The 26,836-nt window shown below is 35.5% G+C and overlaps 2 protein-coding genes across 5 annotated transcripts in view; one reads left to right on the top strand and one right to left on the bottom strand.

Annotated features, from left to right (window-relative positions):
• Positions 1 to 1,463: 1,463 nt before the first annotated feature.
• Positions 1,464 to 25,082, bottom strand: Tfb2m (transcription factor B2, mitochondrial). Of its 3 annotated transcripts, XM_078022934.1 has the most exons (8): positions 24,410 to 25,082; positions 23,609 to 23,697; positions 17,578 to 17,731; positions 16,565 to 16,713; positions 11,689 to 11,778; positions 7,362 to 7,424; positions 5,004 to 5,164; positions 1,464 to 2,242 (listed from the first exon to the last, which is right to left on the bottom strand). In XM_078022934.1, exons 1-8 carry the CDS (start codon positions 24,720 to 24,722, stop codon positions 2,038 to 2,040), a joined length of 1,224 nt encoding a protein of 407 aa, XP_077879060.1. In that variant the 5' UTR covers positions 24,723 to 25,082; the 3' UTR covers positions 1,464 to 2,037. The 3 variants fall into 3 exon arrangements, with proteins under 3 accessions (XP_077879060.1, XP_077879061.1, XP_077879062.1); XM_078022935.1 differs by lacking the exon at positions 7,362 to 7,424; XM_078022936.1 differs by lacking the exon at positions 11,689 to 11,778.
• The window catches only part of Cnst (consortin, connexin sorting protein), a 98,571-nt gene continuing 96,817 nt past the window's right edge, over positions 25,083 to 26,836 (top strand). Inside the window, exon 1 of one of the 2 annotated variants that reach the window (XM_021727179.3) lies at positions 25,083 to 25,236. The gene's annotated coding sequence lies outside the window, so the exon portion shown is untranslated. The remainder of the gene's footprint in view (positions 25,237 to 26,836) is intronic. The other variant, XM_040276620.2, reaches the window with a different exon arrangement.

Below are 26,836 nucleotides of genomic sequence, written 5' to 3'. Positions count from 1 at the left end.
GACTTCTCTGGATTTTAACATACAACAGGAAAAATGGCACTTAATTTCATATTCTTGGGACACTTATGTTTTGCTTTATTAATTATTTACATCTTTCAGTGAATCCACAATAAATTTCTATTTATTTACTTATTGTGCTGAGGATGGAACCCAGGGCCTTAAGACATGCTATATAAGCACAAAGTCATCCCCCAATCCAATTTCCTTTTTCTATAAATTTAAATTCAAAATCTGTTAGATACAACATGAAGATAGCATGGGAGGCCTACACAGAAGGGAGTATGGGAAGAAAATACATTGTTCCAACACTTGTAGTTCCCCGCTTTGCCAGATTTTCTCCTAAGCTCTTTCTTAATGCATTCATTCCCAATAGTAATCCATGACACAGGTGTCACTATTACTTGGGTTGGTCAGCTTTCTGTTGCTATGACCAAAATACCTAACAAGAACAATTTGGGAGGAAAAATTTATTTTGGGCTCACCACTTCCAGAGATTGGTCAGTCATCTCCATTGCTGTGGGCCCAAGGTGAGGCAAAACATCATAGAAGGGCAGAAGCTGAGCAGTGCTACTGATCTCATGACAGCTAGGAAGCAGAGAAAGAGAAAGGGCCACAGGGAAGATGAACCTTTCCAGGGCACACCCATACTGACCCACCTCCTTCCTCCATTCAAACTAGGATAGACTGATTAGGCTACAGCTCTCATCACCTAATCATTGCACCTCTAAACATTTCTGCATTAACACAGGAGCTTTTGAGGGACACCTTATATCCAAAACATAACATTATCCACTTGAAAACCAAGGCTTCATGAACTTCAGCACTAATTTTTATTTAGTCTGTGATGAAACAAATGTTTTAGATTAATATGGAAGTGATTTGATGGATTGGATGACAAAGAAAAGTAGTTAAGATGCTTGAGAAATTGTGCCTTTAGGTACAAGGCTGGGCAGGAAACAGTGAAAAGACTATTACTTATGAAGATTAGGCAGATTATATAATGGCAAGATAGGAATTACAAGAGAATAAAAAAGATTCGGAATTTTCAACCAGATTAAACTGCAAACTAATGATAATAGTAGAGAAGTCAAGGAAAACTGGGTTAGTTGTATTACTAAGAACATGCTCCACAAAAAAATTACTAATAAAATGACTTAGGTATCATAAAGTGTTACAATAGCAAACAAATCTGGAGAGATTAGATATTTCAGCTAAAATCCAGAATCTTCTTCACTGAGCTAAGAAAAATATTCTTAATTCCACTTAGGTTCATGCAGAGATCTACCTTTAGATGAGCTTTCTAGATGGAACTAAAATGGAAAAGACCTCTGAATTATAGATTGTTCACTGAAAGTACAGTGACTATACATGACAGAAATAAAGGTGAATAAATTGGGGTCAATCTAGTGTTTCATTTAAGTATTTAAAAACAACAACAACAAAAAAAAAAAAAACCCACAAAATGTTACTTAAAATATTTTAATTTCTAAAAATAATGAAACAATTAGAATTTAAGTAATTTAATTGTACAGCATTTGATAATACATTTCAACAACCAGAAAGGTAAAACAAACCACTTAAATTAGTTTAATTTACTTTCTAAACTTAATAATATCCAAACTCATTTGCCCACCATGAATATGCAAAAATCGGCACCAGTGAAAGTGCTGATGTAAGTTACTATATTTCAACTGGTAATGACCTATAAGTATAAGCACATAAGAACTTATTTTTTGGTACTTGGGATCAAAGCCAGAGCTTTGCTCATACTAAGCATGCCTTGTACCACCTTATATTATACTCCCAACGCTACAGTACATAGGAATTTTTTTCAAAAGATAATCTGATGAAATCCATAATCAACTGAAATTTCCATTTTATTCTGTTGTGAAAAAAACAGAAGCCATCACTAATATCAATGGTATCAACAGAAGAGATTATTTGCCTAGTCTGTGCTCAAAAAGAACAGTCATCTTGTTGAAAGGATATGAACTTTTCAAACTTAGTTCTTTTTCATTTGTTTACAAATAAAATGCTTCAGCTAACATTCTGACAATTTGTTCTGTACATGGCTGAGTCTTCCAGGTTCTCATTACACAGCCATTTATGGGCATAATCTTCTGAACACTGTATAGTTTGAAAAAGTTGTTTAAAGTTTCGAGGATACATATTAATTGTTTTCACATCTTCATTTTTTCTTATTTGCCTCAATATATGCTTGGCATCAATTGGACTCAATGAACTGCAAAATAAATACAAAGTAAATCTGCTTAATTCTTTTTCATAATTACTGTCAATTAATATTGATAAAGGTGGCCTCTAGCCCAATTTAAAATACAAGTATATATACATATATACACATACACACACATGTATTTATACATACATTAAGCTTATTTAGTTTAAGAGCTTGAATATAACATTATAATTTTATTTGTTCCTAAGGTTTCACAGCTAACCTGTAATGAAAATAGCAGATTAGGCTGGGCATGGTGGTGCACACCTGTTATCTCAGTGGCTCAGGAGGCTGAGACAGGAAAATCCTGAGTTCAAAGCCAGTCTCAGCAAAAGTGAGGTGCTAAGCAACTTAGTGAGACCCTGTTTCTAAATAAAATAAATATAAAATAGGGCTGGATATGTGGCTCAGTGGTCAAGTGCCCCTGATTTCAATCCCTGGTACCCAGATCAGATTAGGCTTTAACATAATTTAATCAATATTAATTATTTTCTTTTTAAAAATATTTTTTAGTGTTGATGGACCTTTATTTCATTTATTTATATACGGTGCTGAGAATTGAACCCAGTGACTCACACATGTGAGGCAAGCACTCTACCACTGAGCCACAACCCCAGCCCCTAATTATTTCTTTTTGGGGATAGGGAGGATACTTAGGATTGAACTCAGGGTGTTCCACCACTGAGCTACACGTCTAATCCTTTTTATTTTGAGATGGGGCCTTACTAAGTTGCCAAGGCTGGCCTTGAAGTAGTGATCCTCCTATCTTAGACTCCTGACTGGCTGGGATTATAGGTGTGCACCACCATGCCTCGTTGTAGTCAATTCTTACACAAAATTTTCGTTTAGTTTTAACTTAAAAAAAAAAAAGAAAAAAGAAAAAAGAGAAAACAATTTTTGTGGGGCTGAGAGTGTAGTATACTGGGAGATCATTTCCCTAGTATATAAAAGGCCCTGGGTTTGATCCCCAGCATTGCCAGAAATAAATAAAAATTCTGACTACTTCTTTCATCTTTTTACTCTCTTACTCTGGTTTTGGGGATTAAATACAGGACCTCATACATCATAAGCACATACTTTACCTCTGAGCTATACCTCCCAGCCCTGCAAAAATGTTACTAACTCCATTTCAGTTCATGTAAAAGTTCAAATACAAACAGCACAAGTTGACAGGTGATTTTTTTAAGGAGGAAATTATTTTTCACATTTTTGCAGGGTGGGGAGGGGTGGAGTACTGGGGATTGAATCCAGAAGTGTTTAAGTACTGAGTCACCTCTCCAACCCTTTTTATATTTTGAGACAGTATCTTGCTAAGTTGCTTAGGAATTCACATTTCATGTAGCAATCACTGGCAAATAAATTATAAAGTAGAGAACTTTCTCATACATAACCTTAGCAAGAAACTATCAATAAACCTCTGATAGAAAGAAAACAATTTTAGTAAAATATTTTTGTGGAAAATATTTCCAATACCTTTTTAATATTGAATAAAATATTATGTTAGCAATATCCAAGGGAATTTTTAACATTTTATACCATGATTTACCATAGTTATTCCTTGTTTTTCTATTTTCTTGATATTTGCATTCAAAATAGCCACAACCACAAATAGCACGATGAAAAATAGTAGGTTACTATTACTGATCTAATGCTACTTTTAACATTTTAATTTTTATTTTTTATAGTATTGATGATAGAACCCAGGGACATTTTACCACTGAGCTACATCCCCGACATCTCCCTTTTTCAATATTATCTTATTTTTGATTTTTTTTAGTTGTAGATATACACAAAATCTTTAATTAATTAATTAATTTTTTAATGTTGTGCCGGCGATCAAACTCTGTGCCTCACATGTACTAGATAAGCACTTTACCACTGAGCCACAACCCCAACCCCTCCAACCCTTTTTATTTTGTTAAAGCACCTGACTTTAAAATACATTTTTATATTAACGATGTGCAGTCAATTAATTCAGAGTTATATACTAAATAATTAAAGTAATTATTTTAACATTTTTCTCATCTTCTGACAATACTCTGAATGAACATGGGCTAATGAATACAAGGTGCAGTGTAGGACTTTTTTTTTTCAATTGGTTGTTCACGACATTACAAAGCTCTTGACATATCATATTTCATACATTAGATTGAAGTGGGTTATGAACTCCCAATTAGTGTAGGACTTTATACATTAGCCCTATATAAAAATTATATAGATACACGTGTAGCTAATATAAAAATAAATAAATAAAATAAAAATAAAAAAGTTATATAGACACAAAGTAGGTAATAATAGCATAATTTTTATAAATATTTAAATGGAAACATAAAATCTGTTCCACAGCAAAAAGAATGGTGTGGTACAATTATTCATTCTTATTGTGGTTAGGAAATAGAACCAGTGAGGACAGGTAGCAATAAAAGGCAGATGGCAGGTTTGCCAACAGCAATTCTGAATCTCCATCCCAGCTAATGGTGAACATTGGGTTGTTCCTATAAGTTACAGTCTGGCCTATATTTTGATAAAGATAAAACAAATTGTGGGCTTCCTTGTTTGCTTTTTAAAGAAGGAAAGTCAATGAAGTTCAGTGGGATATGTAGAAAAAATATGATAATATTTTTCTCAAAAAGACTTTCAGGGAGAAGGAAGTATTTTCCAGAAATATTTAAGTGAAATATGGGTACACCTATTCATATAGAGTTCTAACAAAATACTGTCACAATAAATTGCTTCTTTCGTACTTGTATTTATTCTTTGTACTTACTGTAAATGATCTACTAGCTTGGCATTGCGCTTCCCAAAACAGTGCTTTACCATATGAAAAAATACATCATAGTTAACGGGAGTCAACTCTTCTGTAAATAAAGTTTTTCGAGGAGTCATTTGAATAAAATACAGGTTCTGTTGTATTGGTTCTAATGGTTCCTAGAGAGAAGGGAAAATAAACTGTGTCAATGATAAAATATTATCAGAGCAAAGCACTGTTCACTTATTCCTTCTAGCTATTTGTTGGAAAATACAATCACCACAGTCCCTGAATGTCTCTGGATTTTCTCTTTGGACATGAAAGCATGAATACAAAGCCCTCACTTTTCTTTACCTGTGTCATCTCTCAAAGTTGTTTGCAGTGAGCAACTTTAAGAGATGAGACAATGCCTCTCTCCAGAACAAAGAGGAGGACTGCTTATTGTTTGCTATAAAAGAAGTGTTTCCTGAGGCTGAGGTTGTGGCTCAGCAGTAGAGCGCTTGCCTAGCACATTCGAGGTGCTAGGTTTGATCCTCAGCACCACATAAAAATAAATTAATAAAATAAAGATATTGTGTCCAACCACAACTTTAAAAAAAAAAAAAAAAGTGACTCCTCCAGCTCTGTATCCCTCAGCTGCCCACTATATTCACAGCATACAACTGAGCCACATCACATCACTCCATGGGCTGGAGGTAAGAAAGTTTTCTATGTAATTAAGAAGTTGTGTTTCCTTGGCCAGCATCTGCAAAACAGTAACATGTACCAATTCCCTACTATTTTCAAAGTATGCCACCATGACCGCTAGATCTAAAGATAAGAAAACATCATTGACACAAGATATGGTAGCGTATGTGTATAATACTAGTTACTCGGGAGGCTGACACAGGAGGATTTCAAGTTTAATACCAGCCTGAGCAATTTACCAAGACCCTGTCTCAAAATAAAAAATTTTCAAAGGGGGTTGAGGACATGTATCAGTTGTAGAACCCTTCCCTAACATGTACAAAGCCCGTGATTCATTCCCCAGTGCCACAAAAAGATTGACTTTTTTTTTTTTTTTTTTTTTTAAATACAAAGTCATGCTGTATCACCTAGGCTGGCTCCAAAACCTGGGCTCATGCTTGCCTTCAAATCTCAAATAGCTGGACTACAGGTGCATGCCATGGCTGACTTGCAGTCTTTAATCGAATATTTAAAAACTGAGAGTCTCAAACAACTTAGATATGAAATGCATAAATAAAATTCTCATCTTCATCCCTAAAAGTGCACATTTTTTAGCCTTTGATCTTATTGAAAAAGGGAGAAATGTCTTATACGTAATCATGTTCATTTTTTGGATATTTGGATAAATTCCTAATGGTACCCAAGCCAAAATGCATTATTCCTATTCAACTCTTTGAATATAAATTATGTTTATGAATAGGGAAATCTAACAGGTCACCATGATATGTGATCCTCTATAATCAGATTCTTCAGTAATTTTCATTTTCCCTTAGTGGGAAGAGTAAGGGGGGGAAATAAATGGGATCTTCCAGAAGCTGGTATTAGGCCATCATTAACATCAAATTCTAAAGTAGAATTTCTGAATTCAGTCTAAAAAAAATCCTTTTGCAACATCTGTTAATTTATTAGAATTGAACAAGTAACCCTGAGATAAATTAAATAGAGGGCCACCTTATAACATGACCACTTTGGTTTTTTAGAAAGGAAAAAAAAAGAATAACAAAAACAAAAACGAAAGCCCTAATTCCTGGGCAAGAACCAATAGGTATCTATTGGTGAATTCAACCATAAAGAAGAGTCAAAATTATAAATTTCTGATCGATGAATAAGATGTAAAATTTGACTTTATCCTATTAAATGAACATTAAAATAATTATATTCTACAAATTTGAGATGTGTCTTCATTTTTTTATTTTCTGGCATTGGGAATTGACACCAGAGATGCTTTACCACTGAGCCACATCCCCAGCCCCTTTTATTTTTGTTTTCAGAGAGAGTCTCAATAAGTTGCTAGGGCCTTGCTAATTTGGGGAGGCTGCCCTCAAACTTGGGATCCTCCTACCTCAGCCTCCCAAGTCACTGGGATTACAGGCATGCCACCCATATCTTCATTTTAAAAGACAAAAGAGAAGTCAGATTCACTATTTAAGCCTATTACCATGTTAGCATCTACTACTGAATAGCTGATAAGTACAGCTATTTCAAAATAATTTCAATTTATTTTAACAAGTATTTAGACATGTTGAAAGAGCATTTGTAATTATTTTCAAATTTAAACTTTAAATAAATCGAGAATACCAGATAATCTTAAAAAAAATGAGGGATGTTCCATTAAAAGGAAAAAAGGAAAAGTTATTAATTTATTCTTACCCTGTGCTTTAGCTTTTCCAGCTGCCCATTTTGGGGGCATATATCAAATGACGACCAAGGCTCCTTAAAGAAGAAAAAACAAAATACAAAACAATTCTTTCAGTTCTTTTTGGTTGAAGTTCCCCAAATTATTATGGCCTTAAAAAATGTCATGCTTAAATAGCAGCATGAATTAAACCCAGGTCATAGTCTAATTGGATTTAGGAAAAATAATCGATAGTTGAAAAACACATATACAACTCTCTATCTTACTTGTGTGTGTGTGTGTGTGTGTGTGTGTGTGTGTGTGTGAGAGAGAGAGAGAGAGAGAGAGAGAGAGGGAGGAGAAGAAGAAGAAGAAGAGGGGGGGGGAGAGAAAACACCTTAATGTGATCATACAAATAGGTTCTTTTCTTTTTAAATACTTTTATTTTTATGTGGTGCTGAGGCTTGAACCCAGTGGCTCACATGTGAGAGGCAAGCATTCTACACAACCCCAACCCACAAACAGGTTCTTAAGTCATAATTTTTTCATGTCGAATAGATCCCATGTACACAGGACAGTAATGCGGTTTGAGGAAGGCATGTCCCACACATGGTGTGAAAACCCTATCATCATGCTTACGAACCACAAAAGCCAACATTTTCATACTAGAGTCAGAATCAACAGTTTAAGGGAGATCATATCAATAGCAAGGATTTTTTTGTCCTATTTTAGTATAAAAGCCTATTATTCAAACTGATTTGAATATATTCAGACATTTAAGATTCACAAAGATACTCATGTCAATTTTTAAAAACAGAATCATTACTTTTTTCTATGTAACTTTTTTGTTCTGTTTTGTTTTGTTTGTTTTGGTACCAGGATTGAATCCAGGTGCACTTAAACTCTGTCACATTCCTAACCCTTTTTAAAAATGTTTTATTTAGAGACAGGGTCTCCCTAAGTTCCTTTAGGGCCTCGCTAAGCTACTGAGGCTGGGTTTGAACTTGCAATCTTCCTGCCTCAGCCTCCCAACCACTGGGATCACAGTTGTGCACCACCATGCCCAGCTCTAACTTTTCCATGTACAATTTAGTGCATAAAGTAATTCTTAAAAAACCCAACTGAGAGCTGGGGCTGTGGCTCAGTGGTAGAGTGCTCGCCTAGCACGTGGGAGGCTCTGGGTTCGATCCTCAGCACCACATAAAAATAAATAAGTGAAATAAAGGTATTATGTCCAACTACAACTAAAAAATAAATATTAAAAAAACCAACTGATAAATAATTCTCTATATTAAAAATATCTATTTATATACATATAAAACTTCAAAATAGGACTGGGTTAGAAGAGCATCTGACACAGACTTAAAAAGACTAAAATAATGTCAAACATAAGGTTTGAAAGGCTACTGTCAGAAGTGATAATTTATTATTAACTGTGGTGGGAATGGAAGTGGAATGGAAAATATAATTGTTACCCAACTGTGAAATTCCTAGCAGTTCTAGGAACATCATTTTAAGTAGACAAAGGCAAAGCCCTGGGAAGGGTGCACAGCAGGAAATGTTGGTCAAGCCACAGCAGTTTGGGATATATCAGTGGGAGCAAAGGACACTTCACTTTTGCCTGCCAAAGCCACAGTAGAGGAAAATCTTCAAGACCTTGGGAAATGAGTTAAATGTCTGCTTTGTAATTACAGATGTACAATGCAGCAAGTGCTGAAAAAAATGTTCTGTTCAGAAAGAGCTCTCTTTTCTCAAGGTTAATAAATGGCAAAATTTAATACAGGATGTTATGGTTTGAAGATGAGGTGTTCCCCAAAAGCTCTTGTGTCAACACAGGAATATTCAGAAGTGACATGAATAAATTATGAACTGTAACCTAATCAGGCTATCCTGGTTTGAATGGATCAACTGGGTGGTAACTGTAGGCAGGTAGGGCATGGCTGGAGAAGGTGGGTCACTGGAGGGTGTGCCCTTAGGAATAATATCTTGTCTCCCTGGCTCCCCCCACTCTCTGCTTTCCTGCTGCCGTAAACTGAGCAGTTTTCCTCTGCAATGCCCATGGAATGAACCTCTGAAACTGAGCCCAAAATAAAGTTTTCCTCCTCTAAGTTGGTTCTTGTCAAGTACTTTGGTCACAGCAATGAACACCTAACTATCACACAGGACTTTTGAAAACAAATACTAAAGAATAGGAAGAAGGAAATATTAACCTGAAAGCCAAAGTCCTTAGGAGGCCTCTATGAAGATACTAGCTGAAAGCTATGAGGACAGAGAAGGCTGAGATTAAAAGCCAACAGATGAGATAAGAATGGGGAAAGGAAGGGGTTAGGCAAACCAAGAACTACAGTATCGAGATTACCGGATAGTAATGTAAAGATTAAGTATAAAAAGATTCTGGGACTTGAGAAAAATGATGAGAACACGATTGATACCAAAGACAAAGACAAGGACCCAACATACCTGTGTTTTAGAGAAGGAAAAATAATTGGAACAAAATTTCAACCAAAACAAGGTAACATTCCTAAACTAAAAAATACAAATAAAAGGGCTTACCAAGTTCCTGGACAAAAGTAGGGAAGAGACTACATGGAGACACACTACAAAATTTAAAACTTAAACCAATACATTCTTAGAAACACAAGGCCTTAAAAAATATATAACTACAATTGTTCCATTGTATCTGTGGAATTGATCTAGGATCCTCTTCCAAAACTTACATCTGTAGATCCAAAAGTCCTTCATACAAAATGGCACATTATTTGCAAATAACCTATTCACATCCTCCGGTGTACTTTAAATCATCTTTGTAGACTGTTTATAATAGCTAATGTGATGTAAATACTTGTCATACTATATTGTTTAGGGAATAATGACAAGAAAAAAGTCTATACATGTTCAGTAGAGTCATAATTTTTTTCTAACTATTTCTATCTGCAATTGGTTAACTCTACGGATACAGAGCACAGGACACAGATAACTGACTGTATACATCCTATAAAAACTATTTGACAGATAATCTGGTCTACTAAAATAAGTAAGAGAATGGGCAACCTGGAATCCCAGCAGCTCAGGGCAAAAAAAAGGGCAAATTATGTATGAAAGGAATAGTGCTTATCATTTTTTCCTCATATTCCAGCCTTCTGATATTAAATGCATTAATAGCTTCTAGCAAGATGTATATATTAAACATTTGAAATGTGTCCAGAATTCACATGGCTGTAATTATATGAAACATGGTGGATTTTCAAAGGCTGAGTACAAACACAAAAAACATAAATTATGTAATAACGCAAATATTAAGTACATACTGACCTGACAATAATCTGACTTGACAGGTGGCTAAATACAATATAATATTAATTTCACCTGTTCTTTTTTACTTTTTATGAGGCTATTAAAAAATGTAAAGCTACATAATGGCTCACACTACCTTTCTATTAGACAACTATAATCTTACTTAAGATAACTAAAAAGGGCATGCTCTACATTGAACAATTGAGTAGCCATTAAAAACTTAAAAATGTTTTGTGACAAAGGAAAAAGTTTACAATAATTGCCTATTAAGTCAAAATATAAATAAATAAATGAAGAAAAACTCCACTATATCAAGAAAGAAGCACAGGGATAATAATAAAAAACTGAAAATAGGTCACAATCAACACTGACTTCTCGGTTAAAAACTACAGTAATTGAGCTAGGTGCAGTGGTGCACACCTACAATCTCAGAGACTCAGGAAGTTGGGCAGAGGATCGAAAGTTTTAGGCCATCTTTGGCAATTTGGTGAGATCCCTGACTCGAAAAATAAGAAATGGGTCTGGTGTGGTGGGTCACTCCTATAATCCTAGCCTCTCAGGAGGCTGAGGCAGGAGTATCACAATTTTGAGGCCAGCCTCAGCAATTTAGTTAGGCCCTAAGCAACTTAGTGAAATCCTGTCTAAAAATAAAAAATTAGAAGGGCTTGGGGATGTGACTCAGTGGTAGAGTTCCCTGGGTTCAATCCCCAATACCAAAAAAGCAATAAGAAAAGGGGTGGAGATATAACTCAGTGGTAGAGTGTCCCTCTGTCAATCCCCATTACTACAAAAGTGGGGAAAAGAAAAAGGAAAATAAAAATAATTAAAATATAGTGAAATGTACTTCCTATTTTTACAACTATCATATATTATTTTTATGATAAGAAAAAATAAATATTTGTCACAAAGAATCTCTTTCACAAAGCTAACTTGCCCCATAACCTTCAATAGTTGGAAAAAATAATAAAAATTAATCTTTTAAAGCAATCTTTAGTACATAATCTGTACTTAATACTTAGTCTCTGAAATATAACACAATCATCTCTTAGAATATATAATTTTACTCACCACATGCAGAAGCTTAACATCACAAGCTACTTGCCACAGTACACTTAATGCCTGATAGAAGTTTGGATTTTTGGGACCTGCCGTTAGATTCTAGTAAAAGAAAAATAAGAACTATGTAATATATAAATTATAATCAGTCATAATTAAATGTTAGATCTTAATAGAAATACCTAAAAAGTATCTAAGTAAAAAAATTAGAAAGAATATAATTATTTTAGAGTTTTTTATGCTTTCCTTTTGAAAACATGTCATCAGGTACACTTAAAATTCAAAGTATGTGTGTGGAGCTCAGACGTGCTAAGGAAGGAGGATATCAAGGTCAAGGGCAGGTGTAACAACTCACTGAGACTCTATCTCTCTCTTTTTTTTTTTTAGAGAGAGCTTTTTATATATTTATTTATTTTTTAAAAGAGAGAGTGAGAAGGAGAGAGAGAGAGAGAGAGAGAGAGAGAGAGAGAGAGAATTTTCAACATTTTATTTTTCAGTTATCTGCGGACACAAGATCCTTGTTTGCATGTGGTGCTGAGGATCGAACCCGGGCCACATGCACACCAGGCGAACGCCCCACCGCTTGAGCCACATCCCCAGCCCTGAGATTCTGTCTTGAAATAAAAAAATAATGGCTGATGATGGAACTCAATAATACAATGTCCCCGGGTTCAATCCCCAGTGTATGGGGGTGGGAGTGGGGGAGGGGTTCCAATGCATTTGAGACTGGTTTCTTTTAATCATGTGATCTAAGGGCAAAATTCTCATTCAAGAAAAATTGAAATAAAAGTGTATAATACTAATCATTCAGCTATAGATGTGAGTGAAACAGTAACAATCCCTGTTTATGATCCTGTAACATAGCATAACAGAAAACATTAGCTAATAAATGCATAACAATTCATTAACTTATAGTATGTATTATGGAGCATAGGTGTGCCAAAAATATGTATCAGATGGGTTTTAAATTTTGAGTTGAGAGTTTCTTTCTTTCTTTTTGGTAATGGGAATCAAATACCAGGGTTTTTTGTACTGAGCTACATCCCAGCCCTTTTTATGTTTTTATTTTCAGACAAGGTCTCACTTAGTTGCTATGGCCTTGCTAAGTTGCTGAGGTTAACCTTGAACTTGTGATTCTACTGCCTCAGCCTTCAGAGCCATGGGGATTAGTATGTGCTACTACTCCTGGCCTGAGTCAAGAACTGTAATGCTGACACTACAAAGACAAGAGTTAATTTCAGTGCATGAAATTAAGAAAGGAAAAAGGAAACTGTATGTTTAAAAAACATGCCACTGGAACATTTTCCTAGCAGCAAGATAAAATCTGATAAAGCATTTCCTATTTCTTTCATTCTTTTGTATAAATTCTATATGTATCACAGATATGAATCCCTTGCTCTTATCTTCCAGAGCTAGTCAATATTTATTTACTACCTAGGTGAATAAATCATGCTTCATTTCTTACACCATTTCCCAAACAATACCTCTTTTTAATGTACAAATAAGCATTTCCTATTATATTTTATCAACAAACGAAATGCGAAGTATTCTGGGGAGAAGTAAAACATTACTCCCATAGCAATATCAAGTAGGCCTATACATTAGAGAATAAAACATAAGAGTTTGCTAAGTAAAAATTGCAGGAGACTATTGTTTTGGAGTAAGCTCCTATACTAAACTCAAATACAGCAAGCTAAAAAATCAAAGTGGAATCACTTAGACTAAAATTCCATGTGATCACAAAGAAACCAAGTGTTTACGTGACTTTCCCAGAAATCAGGTTTAGAAAGGTAAGAGCCAATTTTCTCAAACAGGTTAATTTCAATTGGCATGATAAGTCTTACTCTTAATGTTAAAAAGGTAACCTGAAGTTATCTTTCTCAGCTCTGTCTTCCAGTCCCTCGCTCATAATAAAAAGTAACTCTGAAATTACCAATCAACTTTCTGTTTTTTGTTTCTGCTTATCAGCCCTTTTCTGTCTATAAAACCAAAATTCCCTGCTCTGCTCATTAAAACATTTATTTTGTTTTATGGAAAGAAGTATTGCTGAATTCTAGAATAAAAAATAAAGTCAATTGAGATTGTTAAACTGAACTGTCTGTCCTTAAACAAGTCTAAAACCCTAAAGATTTCACAACAAACAAAAAAACAAAAAACATCGTTAGAAAAATCAAATTCAACAAAGTTACAGGATACCAAAACAATCTGCAAAAATTAGTTATACACTTATATTCCAGCAATGGAAAATCAGAAAAGGAAACGAAAAAATTCTATTCCTAATACTATCAAAATTAATTTTAAAAACCTGAAACCAAACTAAGGAGGTGAAAGACAAACATTAACAACTACAAAACACTGCTGAAAGAAATGAAAAAATACACAAATAAATGGAAAGATTGTCTATGTGAATATATTGAAAGATTTAATATTGTTGAGCTGTCAGTACTGGTCAAAGTGAATATACAGATTCCATACAATCCTTACCAAATATTTCTTTCCGAGAAAGAAAACCCATCCTAATATTGATATGAAATTTCAAGGGAACCTAAATAGTCTAAGCAATCTTTAAAAAGAAAAAGTTGGAGGACTCTTATTTCAAAACTTACTAGAAAGGTACACTAATAACACACAGTACAGTATTGCCATAAGAACAATCATACAGACTAACGGAGAATCCAGATATAGATCCTCATATATATGATCAAATTATTTTTGACAAAGGTCCCAAACTACTGAATGGGGAAAAGAAGTAACAATAAACAGTGCTGGGAAAACTAAATATTTATATGCAAAGAATAAAGATGGACCCTTGCCTGACAACATATACAAAAAGTAACTCAAAACAGATCAAATACCTAAATTAAAACTGGAAAACTCTGAGAAGAAAACCACAGAGGAAACTTTCACAAGAATGAATTTGGCAATGATTTCTTAGATAGGATACCAGAGACACAGGCAACAAAAACTAGCAGAGTTGACAGTGTAACTCAACGGTTGAACCCTTCTCTAGAATGTGTGAGGTCCTGCGTTCAATCTCTAGCATGAAAAAAAGAAAAAGAAAAAGAAAGACATTTTATCTCATCAAAATTAAAGACATTTGAGGTTGGGGTTGTGGCTCATCAGTTCGAGGTTCTGGGTTCGATCCTTAGCACCACATAAAAATAAATAAATAAAATAAAAATATCGACAACTATAACTAAATAATCAACTTAAAAAAAAAAGACATTTGATTTCATCAAAATTAACGACTTTGACCATCAAAGACACTATCAACAGGGTAAAAAGGCAAGACACAAAATGGGAGGAAAAAACTTGTAAATCATGTATTTTAGTAAATAATTAATACCTAGAATATATAAAGCACTCCTAAAATTCAGTAACAAATAAAAGGCCCTGGTTAAAAGATGGGCAAAGGACTTGAATAGACATTGTTCTAGAGAATCTTATATATAAGTAAATGAAAAGATGTTCAGTATGACTAATTATTAGGAAAATGCAAATCAAAACCACAATGATATACTACCTTATACCATCAAGACAACTGTTATAAAAAACAACAACAACAAACAGCCACGGCACAGTAGTGCCTGCCTATCATTCCAGACAATTAGGAGGCCCAGGAGGGAGGCTGAGGCAGGAGAATTGCAAGATCAAGGCCAGTCTGGTCAATGTTGTGAAACCCTGTCTCAAAAATAAAATTAGAGAAGGGCTGAAGATATAACTTATAGAGCACTTGCCTAGCATGATGGGCAAGGCTCTGGATCAAATCATCAGAAGTAAGAACATATGTGTATACACACACACACACACACACCCCCAAAAACAAAACAAAACAGGAAATAAGCATTGATGAGGATGTGGAGAAACTGAAACATTTGTGGTAGAAAAGTAAAATGATACATTCTGAGAAAAATTTAAAATAGAATTACCACATGAGTCAGTAAGTCCACTTTTGGATACATATCCAAAAGAATTGAAAGCAAGCACTTGAGGAAATATTTGTCAACTTGTGTATATGCCAGCATTATTCACAATAGCCAAAAGGTGGAAGCAACCAAGTGTCATTAACAGATGAACAGATACACAAACTGTGATGTACACAACATGGTAGAATTATTATTTATTCTTAAAAATGAATGAAACTCTAACATGCTACAACACAGAAGAACCTTGAAGACATTATGCTAAGCGAAACTAGGAAGTCAGAAAAGTACAAATAATGCACAACACTAAGTCAAATTCAGAGATAGAAAATAGAATAATGTTGCTAGGTGCTAGGGGAAGAGGGCAATGGGGAGTTAGTATTTAAGGGTAGAGAGTTTCAGTTTTAAAGAAAGTGGATGTGGGGCTGTAGCTGCAGTGGAAAAGTGCTTGGTAGCATGTGTGAGGCACTGATTCGATCCTTAGTATTGAATAAAAACTAACAAATAAAATAAAGGCATAATGTCCATCTACAACTAACTAACTAAATAAATAAGGATGGTCATAATGGTGCACAATCTAAATTTACTTTGCCACTGAATTTTACACATAAAAATAGCTATGATAGTAAACTTTATGTGTGTGTGTGTGTATACATATAATTACAATTAAAAAAAAAAACTTAAAAAAACTTTCTATTCTTTATACTCTTAAATGTTGTGAGCCCTAAATTAAAATTGTACCGATTTGGCTTGGAATGTGACTCAGTGGTAGCGCGCTCACCTTGAATGTGCGGGACCCAGGGTTTGATCCTCAGCACCAAATAAAAATAAAATAAGTGAAATAAAGGTATTGTGTCCAACTACAACTAAAAAATAAATTTAAAAAAATTGTATGGTTAAGACTACACAGATAAAAATTACAGAACTCTTTTAAAACAAAACAAAAAAACATTTATTAATGTTACCTGGTATTCTTTTTCACTGACAAACATATTTAGTTCTACTCGTCCGTATTTATATATAGAAGTACAGGAATAAAGATCATATAAAAGTTTCCAAAGTATGTTTCTTTCACTTCTAAATGGCAAAATTCCAACTATTTTTAAAGGAATACCTGTTAGGAATATAAGCAAAAAAATTTAGGTAAAGTTCTTAACTTTCCTTCTGTGACCACAATTTACTGAAGCAAACTAGGTAACACTGTTAATTTTAAGTTGATTTCAATTAAAAGAGAATAAAATCATGGCATTTACAGGTAAATGAATGGCATTGGAGAAGACACTGCTAAGTGAAGTTAGCCAATCCCAAAAAAACAAATGCTGAATTTTTCTCTAATATAAAGAGGCTGACTCATAGTGGGATAGGGAGGGGAAGCATGGGAGTAATATATAAATTCTAGATAGGGCAGAGGGGTGGGAGGGAAAGGGAGGGGGCAGGGGATTAGCAAGGAGGTGGAATGTGATGGACATCATTAACCAAAGTACATGTATAAACATTCGAATTGGGTGTAACATATTTTATATATACATACAGAGATAAAATTGTGGTATATATGTGTAATAAGAATTGTAATGCAAAAACAAAACAAAACAAAACAAAGAATATGTATAAAGGCATGAATGGGAATGAACATACTCTATAAACAAAGATATGAAAAATTGTACTCTATATGTGTAACAAGAATTGTAATGCATTCGCTGTTGTGTATTAAAAAAAATAAAATCAATAAAACTAAAATAAAAAAAATTTTAAGTTGATTTCAATTAAAACTAAGCCTCAGAATCTTTCCCCCATATGGAAGTTGACCTCTGAGGATATAAAATGGTTGTGTCCAAGGGAAGGAAATGTCATACTCAACTGAGAAGCTGCTCATGAACTATGCAATAGAAACTATACCCAAATCTAAACAAACCGGGTATATCGCCAAAGAAACCTGGCAAATTGTAAGGCATTTACTTTACTAAATGACAAAAATTACCTGCTTTCCAAGAAACTGCTCGTATTTTTAAATCTTTAAAAAGCTCATTTGAAGCGTAAACAGGCGGTTTTGCTATTGTACAATTGTCAGGATCCATTTTAAAGAAGTCACAGTAGACCACTTTTAGTTTTCCATTCATATTTTCCCCTAAGGACTGGAAACAAAGAGATAACATGTTAGGAAATTTCAATTACATAGACTATACAATAGTTCAAAGATCTACTTAGAAAAATAATACAAAAAATAATTCAAAGACCTTACAAAATATATTTCTACCTCCAAAAAGAAAATATTACTAGCCAGGCACAGTGGTACACACCTGCAACCCAAATGACTCAGGAGGCTGAGATCAGAGGATCACAAGTTAGAGGTCAGCCTCAGCAACTCAGCAAGATCCTATCTCAAAGAAAAAATGAAAAGGGCTAGGGAATCAAGCTTAGTGATAAAGTCCTGGGTTTAATCTCCAGTACAAACAAAAAATGAAAGAATGAAAAAGGCAAATCTTACTAATGTACCTAAATCTTAACAGAGAAAATAAAAATCAATTAATGCCAAAAAAGTAGTCAAAGTATAACAATACTACCAAGAAACCCCCTCCCAAACAAAAGTAACCTTCAACAGAGGCAGAGGGTATAGCTTAGCAGTAAAGAAACTGCCTAATTTGAGCAAGGCCTTTGGTTAAATCCCCAGCACCACATAACAAAAAAACAAATAATAACAACAAAAGAAAAGCTTCAACAATCCTAACATAACCTTTTACTTTCTTTATTTTATCTTAATAGCTTCAGTTCTTCAAAAGCTTCTTCACACTAATCTCTAACTGCTTAGTAGTAGCTACCTGGAGCACTAGGCCAAGATTCTGAGATCATAGCTCGACCCTAGCACACAGCTGTGTGCATCATCTGCTATGGTCACTGGAAGAAGAAACAAAAGATGTTTCTCAGAAGAGAAAAACAACTAAAATATTAAAGCAAAATGCAAATGGAGTCAAAAGAATATATCTTTTTTCTAAGGGAATCTAGTCAATCATCCACCAAATGAACTTAAGCTCACTGTAGAGATCAATCTATATCTTCACCTTTTCATTTACATTTTCTAAAGAAAGAAGCAGCCACAGACTTTGTCCAGTGGAATAGAATCACTACATTTCAGTCTTTTCATTATCCATTAAACTTAAATTGAAGTTAAAGAAAAATCAACTAGAAGAAGGCAGTAAGTTTTTGAGATGCACGTTGAGGTTTGCTTTTTTTTTTTTTTTTTGGAACTGGGGACTGACTACTGAGCCATATCCCCAGCCCTATTTTGTATTTTATTTAGAGACAGGGTCTCACTGAGTTGCCTACTGCCTTGCTTTTGCTGAGGCTGCCTTTGAACTCACAATCCTCATAATCCTCTTGCCTTAGCCTGCATTTTTTTTTTTTTTAAACCCTGCTGAAGACTGAATTCATGGTCTCACAGTACTATGAAAGCACTCTAACACTGAGCTGCACCCACAGTCTCATACTGTTTTTTTTTTTCATTAAATAGTTTCTAGTTGTAGTTGGACACAATACTTTCATTTTATTTATTTATTTTTATGTGGTGCCCAGGACAGACCCAGCGCCTCCCATGTGCTAGATGAGCGCTCTACCCTGAGCCACAACCCCAGCCCTCATACTGTTTTTTTTTTTTTAAATCTTAATTTTATTTATATTATGTGGTGGTAAGGATTGAACCCAGTGCCTCACACATGTGAGGTAAGCACTCCACCACTGAGCTACAACCCCAAATGGTATTCATCAGGTTTAAAATAATTTCACAACCTAAAGTGATGAATTTAAAAACCAACTTTTTCTTAAGCATTAGAGTTCAACCTATAAATAGTATTCTATTTCAAAATTTAGTATTTTTTTTTTTTTGGTGGTACTATGGATTAAATGCTAGGTAAACTCTCTCTACCACTGAGCTACATACATCCTCAGCCACTAAATCTAGTAGATTTTAATGATCACTTCATCAAGGGGACTATTTACAAGGATTAAAAGAACAACTGGGGGTAGAAATCATATGTATTTTGTCATATCAATTCTGAGATGCCTACTAAGTGGTCAAATGAAGATGTTGGGGGTAGAAATGGGAGTTCAAAACCCAATTGAGTCAAATGTATGAAAGATGATATATCATGAGCTCTGTAATGTTTTGAACAATCAAAAAAAGAATCAGCACTTTCCTATGCAAACCCATGTAAAGTACCAGAAAAAAAAAAAAAAAAAGATGTTGGGTAGGAAGCTGTATATTTGAAAGAGGAGGTCAGTGGAGTGGTCCAGGCTGAAGGTATACATTTGTGAGAATATGACTTGTTAAGATAATTAAAGCCAGGAGTGTAGATCCCCAAGGAGAAATACAGAAGACTAAACCCAAGGATAGTGTAACTCCAGAATCTAATGACAAGAACCTGAGAATAATACAAGGAAATAAGGAAGGAAACCTGAAAAGCGCAGTGTTGCAAAAGCCAAAAGAACAGAATATAGATGTAAAGCACATGATGATTTTAAAACTCCAACATGTATAGCAGTAAGCTAATCTCACAAGGTACATAAGGTATGTTTTAAGTAAGTTAATGAATCTTGATTTGATGGAAATTTTTAAGTGTATACTTCATTATTTAGTGATTTTTGTATTCTGAGGGAACATCATATATATTTTTTTAAATATTTATTTTTTTTAGCTTTAGGTGGACACAATATCTTTATTTTATTTGTATGTGGTGCTGAGAATCAAACCCAGTGCCTCACGCATGCTAGGCTCAAGTGCATTACCACCTGAGCCACATCCCCAGCCCCACATCATATATTTTTGCTTTAGCACCTGTAATTAGCCATTCAACAATTCAAACACAATAACAGCCAAAGCTCCAAAATAAATAACTGAATTCATACAATAATTGTAAGGTCACATTTTAAAACTCAATTAGGGTGCATTTAAGAGTCAAAAACAGGAAGCAAAAAAGGGGAAATTAACCCTTGAATTTTTCAGTCATTAAGTTAGGTACTTTACCTAAGTTTATTTTATTAATCCTAATCAAGATCCTATACAGGGGGATATTAGTATCTCTTATTTTATATATAAGATTTATAAATTCTGAAAGGTTGTATTAGTTACTCGAACCAGGTCTAAAACTAACAAGTGCTAGGGCTTATGACTATGTCCTATCCCTGCTGAAATTAGGATTTACCATAAAAGTTAGTTCTTGAACTGAACATCACAGCTATTTCTGCAACATTTTTTTCAAAATTCAAATGGATATATCATGACTTATTATTATGAAACAAAATTTGCAATATGTGTAAGATGTCTAGTACATTCAGATAGGAAAAATAAACTTGTTGCCTAAAACATTGTTATTGTGGAATTCCAGGACTAGAGGAATTTAAAGTTAGATAAAAATCCAGAATCAAGTATTATCCTTGAAAATTTTTTTCAGAAGCAAACTTGAGAGCCTTTAGGTTGCTAGAAACATGATTTGTTGAGAGGACCATTCTTGTTCCTTGATTAGGGGCAGCAAATGTTCTGCTTACATTATTTCTTTTCTTTTATTCTGACAAATAGATGAGTTCACATAAATGATTTGAATGGCTTTTCACTTTATCCAAGGATAATTAATAAAAGTGAAAGAACATCTACCAAGGGCTGAGTTCCCTAAGGTGTACTCAATGTCAGAGCGTGTACTAAGCATATGTGAGGCCTTGGTTGGCAGTTTAAGTTAGTGCCAGTGGTGATAAGAACATAAAAGCCTGAACTGGAGCAAAAACTAGATCTAATCTAAGACTGGATTTAGTCATTGATGTTTACATTTATAGCCTCAGAAACATTTTATTACTGATGTTCCTGTAAGAATTATTGTGTGTCAAAAATTCTCTGGTCCTTAAAAAAATCCTAGTTTTTCACTGAAGCAATTGTTTGTAAATTTAAACTTATTATCTGTAAAGATCTTACAATAAAGCAACCATGTGTTACAGGATAACAAAGTTTTAATAGAAACAGACATAATGTCATCTTAATTATTTTGTGAACATGTAATCTTCAAATGTAGATCTTTTTCAAACCAAGATAAAAGTTATCTTATTGCATTTAATTTCCAAGTTAAATGCAAACAGCTATGTTTACTAAATCACTTTTCATGACATTAAGTCTTTGAACAATTGTGATTTTGGAGTGGGCAGGCGGTACACAGTGCTAGGGATGAAACCTTGGACGTCACACATGGTAGGTAAGTGCCCTGTGACTAAGCAACACCCTAGGTCTGAACAACTTTATCTGTTCCTTTTTTTCTTTTTCTTTTTTTGAATTCCAACAGATTTAGCATCAATGAAATAACCTGGTTAAAATCCTGGTTTCTTTTCAAGTCAGTTATAGAATAATAATCATCTTTTTTTTTTAATTGTCTTGGGATGGAACCAAGGGCTTTCCACATGCTAAGAAAGTTCTACCACTGAGCTACACTCCCCAGCCTAGAACAATAATCTAATGTTCAAAGCTTTATTTTAAAAAATTAAATGACTTGGGCAAGAGATGTGGCTCAAGTGGTAGCGTGCTCGCCTAGCATGCATGAGGCACTGGGTTGGATTCTCAGCAACACATAAAAACAAAATAAAGATATTGTGTCCACCTAAAATTAAAAAATAAATATTAAAAAAAATTAAATGACTAAGTTTTACAGACATTTTCACATAGCATACTTTACAATAAAGTCATCCAATCTACATGGTTTCAGGAAGTTGTCTTTGAGTAGGTGACTGATCTAAATTGATCTAGAAATTTATAAAGGAGAGAGGTGGTGGTGGGGAAGGCTAGCTAATTATGCCAGGAATTTCTATTTATTTTCTGTTATGTGAACTTCTCTGCCATATGAGAATTAGGATCACTAAAATATCCATTTGGATAAGATTTGCACTCAATGCAATCGTATCTGAGTACACCAAATCTTTCTTGCCTCTGAAATTCTAAATCCAGTTTACATAGTCTGATTAATCTAATCTTAGCATTCACTCCAATTAGATTCTGAACTAATAGAAAGCAGAGGCACAGCACAGCCTACTAAAGGCTAGTGATACCAACTATACGCTTTATTCACAGTCAGTTCGTCTGTGGTTGAATGTATCAGTGGAAAGGTATGATTCCCTTCCCCCAATCATCATGAGATTCATGGCCTATACTCCTATAAGCAAAGACTGGTTAACAAAGGAGAAATATAAAAAATATAAGTAAGGGAAGTTTTATGTAATATAAGATAAAGATAATGAAGACCCAAAGATCCAACGAAAACTGCCTATTTTTATGCTTAGATTCAATGAAGTATGGAAAGATGTAGAGAGATGTGACCGGACAAAAAGGGGGTGATCTAATGTAATAGACTGAAGCAGGGGAACTCAGCAAGCCGTGCCTGTTCAGTTTCTTGGCTTCTCTCTGTGGCATTTCTTCCTCCTGGATATAGGTTTAAAATTCCTTCTGAAATGAGGCTTTGTGACTTATTATGAAATAAGGGAAGGGGGAAAATTTCTTTATGGTCAGTTCTTAAACAGAAAGGTAGGGTGAGTAATATTTTAAGCTTTATGGCTTGCTTTGAGGAAAAGTAGGTCCAGTTTTTATAATGCCTTGGGGAAAAGGAATTCTAGTTACTAAGACTTGTTTTGGGGAAAATGAAGGGCAAGAGTAGGTCAGAAAGAACTTAGTTCTGAGGCCAATTCGGAGGACTTCCAATGTTCCTTTACTTCAAAGTATTCAGCACATCAAAACATCATACTTGGGGGAATCATTTTCTGAGCTCCAATAAGAACTAGAACTAGAAAACAAATCACAGATCTCTCAAACTCTTATTCAAGAGACACCAAATACTTTACTGTGTTTTATGTGTTTTTATGGATAACAAACAAGGTATTTAAGACATGGCCCAGAAAGGAGATTCTATAAAAATAATGTATTTAATTCTACTTCCCTAAACTACTCAAAGTTAGCAGACTAAACAATTTATTTTTAGAAACTAAAAATGTACCTCCAAATGTGGAATAAAAGTTTTATCACTTTCTAAGGCAACCACTTTAGCACCAGTTTCAAGTAATGCTTGAGTCAGGATTCCAGGACCTACCATGTAAACAGAAGAGAAAGTTCATGTGCAAAGGAACAACACAATCTCTTTTAATATCAAACTCCTAATAATTGTTTTACAAGTATTGTACAATTTCAATGCTCACAACATTCTCAACATGTCTTTTCGACATATTAGCGGGGATTAGATATTTGACTCCAATGTTCCAACTAGTAAACGGAACAGGTTGAATCCACCCTGTCAGTGACTGCAAAATTTGTACTGTTATTCACGTTTCACTACTTCTTAGAAGGCAAACAAACAAACAAATCAGAAAAGCTTGCCTCTACCCTTCCTCTTATTCATGCTTCAACCATCAAAAATATTGCCGAGCCTAAGCAGAAGTGACATTCATTGATAGGAAATGATGCTTTAAAACATGTTCAAAAAGTCTACAAATCGTGTTTTTGGCATCTTATTGTGGTCTATAATAGATGCGCATGGATAAGATAAACTTCTTTGAGCTCACGCTGTGTGAGGGAGAAGGTGCAAGTTAAGAGCAAATTTAAAATGATGCGTAAGGGGCAAACTGCTACAGAAATATTTCGTGATGCCATTATTAATACAGATCTTCTGTGTATGTTGTGGGCAATCTCTCCACGGAAGACGCCTGAAGTAAAGGGCAGTAACTTAAACAGCACTCCACTAATGGTCAATAAAATTATGCAGAAAAGAACATCCAAGAAAATGGAATCCTGCCGGACTCACCTGGATTGCACTCCAGGAATAGCTTTTCAGGATTTTTTCGTTTCTTCTGCATAAGTTTTATCAGGGTCTCAGCCAATTTCCGATTGGTTATATAACGCCCGGGCTCTGAGCGGCACTTGGACATCCACCAAGGAGATTCCTCCAAATCGGTATAGGGTAAATGCTGTGGGGAGAAGTCAGACAATCCAAGGCGGTTCCTCGCCGGCAAGTCCTTCCGATTAGTTGTTCCCGACCTCAAAGTACTAAAGCGACCAGCAGCTGCCAAAACTGACCATGTCAGTCGCGGAGCAAGGCCAGTAGCTGGGCCCCACATCCTCGCCTCTAAGGTCGTCCCCAAAGATCACTTAGGATCCACTTCGGTAAACCCTGTGCAGAGGATCCCACGTGCTAACCCTCCCCTACGCCGATCTAGGCCGGGCGGAAGTAAATATTACAATCTGCGCATGCGAACATCTGATCCCTGCTGCTGTCCTCCCTCACTTCCGTTTCCGACCCGGCTCAGCCGCCAGAGGATTTTGAGTGGACGGATGAGGAAAGAGACCGACTATCCGGCTGTGTCCGGACTCGTACTCTATGGTTATCCCGCCCTCGGCGCTTCCTCTCTAGCCGCTCGTGCTCTATGCTCCGCGGTCTCAGGCCGCCAGCCGGCCAGCGGGGAGGGGTGCGCAGAGGGAGGCGGGGCGAAAAGGCAAGAGGTGTCTAATCCACCCGAGCCGCGGGAGACCCGAGCAAGCTCAGTGACAGCTCCTCGGCCGCCATGTCAGCGAGTGGGTCTGAAAACAGACCCGGCGCCCAGCGGTAGTCCTCTTTTTGCCTCGGATTCCCAGGTGAGGAGGGGAAGAGCGGGATGCAGGGGACCCGCCGCTGGAAAGCCTTTAGGAAGCCCCTTGCTCCTCCCCCTGCGCTGTCCTCGTCCGGCTGCGCCGCCTCTGCCCTCGCACTGAGGTGTAGCCGGGTTCCCTTACCTCCGCCCCCTCCCCGGTAGCCTGTTTTCCCCTTTTTTCCTCCAGCCAATGTGGGTCTTCTAATCCTGCGCGTCGCGCCAGTTTCTCCCTCCCTAGGGGATTAGCGCCAGAAATCGTTCCTCTCCGGGCTCCCGGGAGAGCCTGCGGCTTCTACTATGCCTCTGTCCCTCTCTGTCCTGTTGCCCACAGCCTGGTATCTCCACCCTTGTGGATGGTTTTTATTACTCCCCACCATACCTGCCCTCCCCCTCCCGCCACCACCACCACTTTAGTTGTCGGGAACCACCTGGTTGTCTCCGTGGAGGCCAATATTTACCTTAATTTTCCATTTTTGATTTGGGTGTTTGAAAGACTTAAGATTGAAAAAATTAAGATTTATAAGCTTAAAGCTCAAAAGAACGAAAATCTTGGGATCCTTGTTTTATTCACTGTATAAACTTAAACACATTGTACTATAGAATGCAATTTAAAAGACCAGTTCCAAAAGACTAAAAATAGGATGCTCTAATGGAAATTTTGGCAGTCTGTTGGGCAATGTTAGAGACATTCTTTGAGACTAATTTCACTGTTTGAGGATCATACTTAGAAAGAGCTTGACCACCAAGGCAGCAAACTGCAACCAATCAACTCCCTAGTTTAAAATATGTACAATCCTTTCTGCTTACTCTACTGGGAGCATAATTGAGCTTGGTATTTAAATGCACAGGGTAAAGGTTCCAGAGGAATGTGTCACCTAGCAAATAGTCTAAAGATTATCCTCAACTGATAAAACTCCCAATTGATGAAGACTTGACAACCAAATAGGGCCTTTTGGGGGTGATTATTTTTGATACCATAAAAGTATCTAATCAACTGTTGTGGAAATCCTAGGGGATTCACTCACTGATCTTATTTCCTTAAGTTTTCTTTCATTGAAAAATTTCTAGAACCTTTTGCTACAGTTGAGGAAAGCTTCCCTCCTTTACTTAAAAACATTTTCATAGATTCAGAAAAACGCTGACTTTTTTTTTTTTTTTCAAAAAGCGCCTTGCAGGCCTAAATATTATAAATCAAAGAAAATAGAAAGATGTTTTATGGTAGAGGAAGTACTTAATTGACTCAGAGAAATGTAATGTTGAATTTTTCACTTTAAAAATTTGCTTTTTAAAACTGGATGTGTAGCTCAGTGGAATAATGTTTGCCTGTCATGCTCAAGGCCTTTGGTTCCATCTGCAGCACTACAATAAATAAATAAATAAAATACTTTAAAAATAACATTGTAGAGGGGTGGGGTTGGACTCAGTGGTAGAGCACTTGCCTAGCACATGTGAGACACTGGGTACAATCCTCAGCACCACATAAAAATAGATAAATAAAGGTATTGTGTACAACTGAAAAATATGTATTTAAAAAAATAACATTGTACGGGGAAAAGCAAATATGTAAGATGAACAGATGGAAATACAAAATACATTTTCTTATT

This window comes from Ictidomys tridecemlineatus, chromosome 10 (genome assembly GCF_052094955.1).
Source record: "Ictidomys tridecemlineatus isolate mIctTri1 chromosome 10, mIctTri1.hap1, whole genome shotgun sequence".
Taxonomy (NCBI): domain Eukaryota; kingdom Metazoa; phylum Chordata; class Mammalia; order Rodentia; family Sciuridae; genus Ictidomys; species Ictidomys tridecemlineatus.
Note: the sequence above shows the minus strand (reverse complement) of the source record. Positions and strands in the feature narration are given on the sequence as shown.

Bases quoted from the DNA above. Each gene is read 5' to 3' on its own strand.
- Tfb2m (XM_078022934.1), bottom strand. From the start codon at position 24,722: ATGTGGGGCCCAGCTACTGGCCTTGCTCCGCGACTGACATGGTCAGTT. The intron at 17,732-23,608 runs GTACATTTTTAG...CTTTGTTTCCAG, and splicing joins CTTTTATTCCACATTTGGAG to TCCTTAGGGGAAAATATGAA. The intron at 16,714-17,577 runs GTAATTTTTGTC...TATTCCTAACAG, and splicing joins AGCAGTTTCTTGGAAAGCAG to GTATTCCTTTAAAAATAGTT.